The 6,681-nt window shown below is 32.7% G+C and overlaps 1 protein-coding gene and 1 long non-coding RNA gene across 2 annotated transcripts; one reads left to right on the top strand and one right to left on the bottom strand.

Moving 5' to 3' along the window:
* Window positions 1-1,504: 1,504 nt before the first annotated feature.
* Window positions 1,505-2,249, top strand: LOC134253009 (uncharacterized; the record flags this gene model as incomplete). The annotated part of the gene is made up of 3 exons (XM_062735536.1): window positions 1,505-1,598; window positions 1,774-1,842; window positions 1,930-2,249. Coding segments are annotated over 3 exons (306 nt in total), but the record flags the coding sequence as incomplete, so codon positions are not given.
* Window positions 2,250-2,412: 163 nt separating this feature from the next.
* On the bottom strand, window positions 2,413-6,094 carry LOC134253007 (uncharacterized). Its single transcript, XR_009989051.1, has 3 exons — window positions 5,886-6,094; window positions 5,167-5,275; window positions 2,413-5,040 (listed from the first exon to the last, which is right to left on the bottom strand). It is a non-coding gene; the product is annotated as an uncharacterized LOC134253007 (long non-coding RNA).
* Between the last annotated feature and the right edge of the window lie 587 nt (window positions 6,095-6,681).

The raw sequence follows: 6,681 nt of genomic DNA, 5'->3' as shown, positions 1-6,681 counted from the left end.
TCCTGCCAAAAAATGAGTATTGGTTCTAAGTTATGGGACATCTGGGCAAAAATCAGAAATAATGCAATTTCCGAATTTTTTGTGCAGATTTTCAGTGAATTTAAAGCATATTTTGTTTCAAAAACAAAGAGCACAAACTTGCCTACCTACCAAATTTATATATTTCACACTCTAGTATCATGAAGGAAATCGGGTGTTACATTTATTTAGAATTTGATAAAATGATTTGTAATTATGGCTCGTATCATTATTAGCTCTACTGGTCCGAGACCAGAAGAGCTTATGCGATAGTAATGCGTCCGTCGTCCGTCCGTCTGTCTGTCTGTCTGTCTGTCCGTCTGTAAACAATTTTTCAAAATGCTACTTCTCCTACAGTTTTGGTCTGATTTCAATATAACTTGGCACACAAGTAGACTACACTAAGATACATAATTCTATATATCGGTTTTTGATTTCGATGAACGGTGTTGCCGTGGTTACTAAAAATAGAAATTTCTGTGAAATTCTTTCAAAATGCTACTCCTTCTACAGTTTTAATCTGATTTCAATTTGACTTGGCACACAAGTAGACTACACTAAGATACATAATTCTGTATATCGGTTTTTGATTTTGATGAACGCTGTTGCCGTGGTTACTAAAAATAGAAATGTCTGTGAAATTCTTTCAAAATGCTACTCCTCCTACAGTTTTGGTCTGATTTCAATATAACTTGGCACACAAGTAGAATACACTAAGATACATAATTCTGTGTATCGGTTTTTGATTTCGATGAACGGTGTTGCTGTGGTTACTAAAAATAGAAATTTCTGTGAAATTCTTTCAAAATGCTACTCCTCCTACAGTTTTTGTCTGATTTCAATATAACTTGACACACAAGTAGAACACACTAAGGTACATAAATCTATTTATCAGTTTTTGATTTCGATGAACTGTGTTGACGTGCTTCTAAAAATAGAAATTTCTGTGAAATTCTTTCAAAATGCTACTCCTCCTACAGTTTTGGTCTGATTTTAATGTCACTTGGCACACAAGTAGACTACACTAAGATACATAATTCTATATATCGGTTTTTGATTTCGATGAACGGTGTTGCTGTGGTTACTAAAAATAGAAATTTCTGTGAAATTCTTTCAAAATGCTACACCTCCTACAGTTTTGGTCTGATTTCAATATAACTTGACACACAAGTAGACTACACTAAGGTACATAATTCTTTGTATAGTTTTTCACTTCAATGAACGGTGTTGCCACGGTTACTGAAAATAGAAGTTTCTGTTTAATACTCTCAAAATGCTACTCCAAATACAGTTTTAGTCTGATTATAATGTAATGTGGCATGCAAGTAGACTACACTAAAACATAAAGAGACTTAATCAAGGATCATTTTTCTATTAACTGCTGTTGAAAAGTTTCAATTCCCAACTGCCTAAGTACTTTTATCTTCTTTTGCTATAAGTACAAACCAGTAGAGCTTCAGTCTCGACAGAGACTTCTGGTTTTTAGTGTGCTGAAACAGAGGAACACTGTGGACATACAACCCAGTGCTGTGACCCCAAAAATGTGTGCCTGAAGGACCGAGAAAAATCAGTATTAATAGGTACTTGTAGTAATTATAAAACATTGTATTTATCTACATACAGAATGTTTATTTAGTAAATGTCCACTAAGTTGTCATTCTCTTTTGTAAGGAACATATTTCTAAAAATGTTGACTTTGTTCTTCCATATTATTCTTGCGTTTAATGCGTTTGGCTTTTATTTGGTTACCAAAAGGTCGGGAGATAGGAACGTGCAAAAACATTGAAAAGCTAAAGCCCAATCCAGAATTCCTCAAACCACTAGGTAATGTTTTATTCTTATCTCATTAATTTGCTAAAGAAAAAATGTGAACCATAATTTCCATGTGTATTTTTCATATTTCACCGACAGGGGCGAGGTGTTCCGATAGTACGGAGTGCGGAGCCGGACTGTGCTGTAGGGGGATTTTCCGTTTCCGGTATGGCAAAATTTATCGGTGTGAGAAGAGTGATAGCCCTTTTATGTGTATTTCCAAAGATGCTTTCGAGTATTAAATAAACGTTATGTCAAGATTTTGATTCATAACTATTGTACAAATGTAACATATATCTGTTCATTGATGATATTCCATGAAGTGACAAGACAATTCTTTTAGTTTCTGAACAAACATATTTCCACATTAAGTTATGCAAGTCATTTGTAAAATGAATAAAAGCTTTGCTACACTTGTTCGTGTGCGTTTTCCTTTTTAAGTATAAGGTTTTTTTTATATTTCGGGTTGTTTTTGGTATCTACTTCCATTAAGTTCGTTCATTCTTTATTTCCTTCGAACCGGAGACTCAGTTTCAACATTACAACAAATATGAACAATCAAACAACATTATTAGGGAGAAATCAACTAGATGAAAAACAAATGAAAATAGCTATAAAGATAATAATATAATAATGATAAATAAATAATTTGCGTGACATTGAAGGTTATAAGGCAGTGAAAAAAAACAGATAAAAACCAGATTACATTACTCTGTAGAAGTGATGCGTCCCTAATGTATCTAAAATTAAGTAGGTAAATATCAGGGTTGTCGAAAGCGACGTTTACATTTGCGGAGGTTCATGTCATGAAATTGAAATAATAGATACCAAAGAGTTTGACTCATCTGTTTCATACATGTATTTTGAAATTTCACTTGAATAAGACATTTATGATAATCTAACAACAAAAGGTGATTACTTCACCTTTTCTTTCGTCAATTTCGCCTTTTATGTTGCAATATGCCCTCATCACCTGCACCTCTCAGTTAATTCGATACACAAGGGCTCTACGTAGGAACAATTTTAAATCGAGGATATTACATGTAGTTGACAAACAAATTGATGAAACAAGGATATCAATAGTCTCGTTCAAAGTCATCATATCCCAAATTCTATGGTTGATATACATATGTAATGAATTTGCCAGCATACAATATTTCGTTAATTCAAATGCTGATGGACATTTTCATAACATGATAATTGTTAGCCCGTTTTTGTATACTACATTGTCGACGGATTTTCCGTTATTCCCCGATCATGACTCATGATTTGTATTGTTTTCTTGGACTTTGAGCTTAAATATGATTGTTATCTCCATATTTTATAAGATGTGCAATGAAGCCGTAATATTTTTCGTTTGGTTGAAATGTTTAGGTCTTGAGGTCTTGTCGAATGTTCATGGTTATAATGACTGCATCGTTTCTTTAAGATTGAGAAAACTTACAATGTTTATCCCAATACTACTCTCAAAATCGACACAAGATACGGCTAGGTTTATGTCTACATACATGTATACGTTTTGACGTTCCGACGCCTCCTGACCGTTACTAGTATATTTGCCAGTATGTAAGGTTACATTTTGTCGCCCGCGCTGTAGAGAGTGAGAAAATGCTCTTCAATACAAATAAAGGCGACATTGTCAATGTGTATTGTTGGACGACAATACAATTATTTACAATTAGAGTATATGTATATATTGCATTGCCACCGTCGATAATAAACGTACGTTATAAACTGTCTTAAGAAACGTAGTACATGTATGTTGCAACCATTACTGTAAATTCCTTATTTTTCGCGAGTACGTTTTATCGCGAACTGGATCTTTAACGTCAAATCGCGAGAATTATAATTCGCCAATGGACGGTTGATCAACAGAATTTACATAGACTTTAGCACCATAAAAATAAAAGCGAGTATTATTTTTTCGCGAGTGACGTTTCTCGCGAAATTACGCGGAAATTAATTCCTCGCGTATAATTAGGAATCTACAGTATTGAAATAGTGGTTGAGAGTGCATTCCAATAACAAACATAGGTTGCAACCACTATTGAAATACGTCCATTATTGAAATAATTATTTCAACAGTGGTTGAGAGTGCTTTTCAATAAAAAACATAGGTTGCAACCACTATTGAAATACGACCACTTTTGAAATTATTACACGTACATGAAAAAACAGTATAAATTATAAAGAGTATCTACATTGTGAATATGCATGCTAATAAAAGATTTAGATAGAATCAATATGAACTGAAAAGTGACACTTTTTTAAGAGTTTCAGTATTTCAATAGTGGGTGAGAGTACAATTCAATAACAAACATAGGTTGCAACCACTACTGAAATAATCATTTCAATAGTGGTTGAGAGTGCATTTCAATAACAAATATTGGTTGCAACCACTATTGAAATACGCCCACTGTTGAAATAATTATTTCAATAGTGGTTGAGAGTGCATTTCAATAACAAACAGAGATTGCAACCGCTGTTGAAATAAGACCACTCACTATTGAAATAATTATTTCAATAGTGCCTAAGTGGTTGAGAGTGCTTTTCAATAACAAACAGGTTGCAACCACTATTGAAATATAAGTAACACTTTTGAAACTTTGAAGTTGTTTTATGTTTTACTTTTTTGTAGAAATTTAGATTAATTCACGGACACTGTTTATTAAACTGACCTACCTTTAATTCAAACATGTATGCAGATGTTATAAGCAAGTTCCCGCTGAATCTGGCCGAATCGGCGAAAACCAACAGACAATCTATCAATATACATAGTGGTTGCAACCTATGTTTGTTATTGAAATACACTCTCAACCACTATTTACATAAATTTTTCAATAGTGGTCGTATTTCAATGATGGTTACAGCCTATGTTTGTTATTGAAATGCACTCTCAACCACTATTGAAATAATTATTTCGATAGTGGACGTATTTCAATATTGGTTGCAACCATGTTTGTTATTGAAATGCATTCTCAATACTATTGAAATAATTATTTCAATACTGGTCGTATTTCAATAGTGGTTGCAACACATGTACATGATTAAAAAACAAAACAGCTTCAATAGCAATATTGATATATGTATAATACGTCGTTGCAAACATATTAAAATGGTGGCGTTGTCGTTGTTCCAGCACACTGTTCAGTGGTCAGTTTTATATGTCCATGGTACCAAACAGCGTTACATCCATTGCAATAGTCAGCCCTAAACGAAGGAAGTATTATTCAATTTAACGGGTTTCACTTCATGATAGTTTACAATGAAACGTTTATCATCATTTATTTATACAATACAATCTAACAGGTTAATATTTGTACAGGCTTTACTTACACACAGTGAGCATTTGGATACGAACACTTGGCAACATCACATGGGCTGACGAAACATTGGAAAATCTGTCCAACACAGCCTCTCAAAGAGGCTGCAGAGCAAACTGACGCTAAAGGAGAGAAAAAATAACGTGTATTTATGTCTGAGATAAAAAAAAAATATCAGAGGAGATCAAAGCTCGGGAGAAACTGACAAACTTTTAAATGAAGGATTTTTGTATTCTATTTTTATACTACTTTTTACACCCGTTACTCCTCCTATACCAAAGAATAAATTCAATGAGATTCTTCCAGAATCTTTGGAACTTATACCTACCTCTATTTTACGTTTCGATCAAAAACATATTTGGGGTTTCCCATGGGAAAAAACCCCATGGCATTGTCTTTTTTAACATATCATCGGGGGTCTCATTTCTTTTTTGTAACTGCTTACTAAATATACTTTAAGGAGACCTGTTATATAATGCGACATAGCTTTGATAGAATCTTGATTACATAGTGCTATTCTGCACCATCCTTTTTTACGTTTTGATATTTTGTGTTTCCCACTACAAAATATGAACTCCATTATCTCTATTCGGAACGGAGATAAAAGTTTGTAAGCTCATTTCTCACAGTTCTTCTAGACCATTATGTGTAGTACTTTGAAAGAAAATGAAAGATGAAGAAGTTAAATGCGTACATTTAATCAAACCATTTTGTTAAAAATGATATTATTACCGAAAGATGATTCAATGCAGGCTGAGTAAAAATGGTGTGAAGTAAAATGCAACAAAAATGAACATTACATACCTGAAAATAATTAAGACACAGAAGGCAAAGACGCAGAACCCCCTCATTTTGATCACAACTACGTCTGGTGTGTACTGTCTAGTAAAACTGATATGAAAATCTTTTATCTACTGTTCAGTGCATGTTGACATCACGATCTTTTTATGTCATTTGTAATCCAACATATACCCATATAGCTCCCCTAAGCAGAAAATTCCTCAAAATCATATATGTCAGTTTTAAATATATTTTTTTTATATTTCTAGTCATCAAAGTGAATTTGGACTACCAAACAGATATTGGATTCCTTAACTTCATAAAACCCTTAGATTATAAAGATATACAGCAGGTTCCAGTAAATGCTCTACCAAACCTATTTCTTTACTCCTCACTTAAATATTAACAGTAGTGAAGGGGAAGCATCAGGAGTACTTTGCAATAATATATTCGATAAGACAAATGGTATAAATCAAATACTTAAAAAAAAATTAAGAATATTCATATGTATTTTTTGAATATTTTTTTCTTTAATATTTATTTATTTCGTCTTAATACAAATATACAGTATCATGTGTTCTCCAGATCAAGAGAAAGTGGATTTTATTAACTTTTTTATCTAAAAGTAAAAACCTAAAAACATTCCCATTCTATCGGATTTTGTGACAATTCATTATTATCGATTCATAAATTAAGATTTTAAGAGTATAAATATATGTATATATATAATAATATATCCATGTATGTA

Source organism: Saccostrea cucullata, unplaced genomic scaffold, assembly GCF_032062105.1.
Source record: "Saccostrea cucullata isolate Sc308-1 unplaced genomic scaffold, CSIRO_AGI_Scuc_v1 ctg19135, whole genome shotgun sequence".
Lineage (NCBI taxonomy): Eukaryota > Metazoa > Mollusca > Bivalvia > Ostreida > Ostreidae > Saccostrea > Saccostrea cuccullata.
The sequence above is the reverse complement of the archived record's forward strand: the minus strand, read 5'-3'. Positions and strand labels throughout refer to the sequence as shown.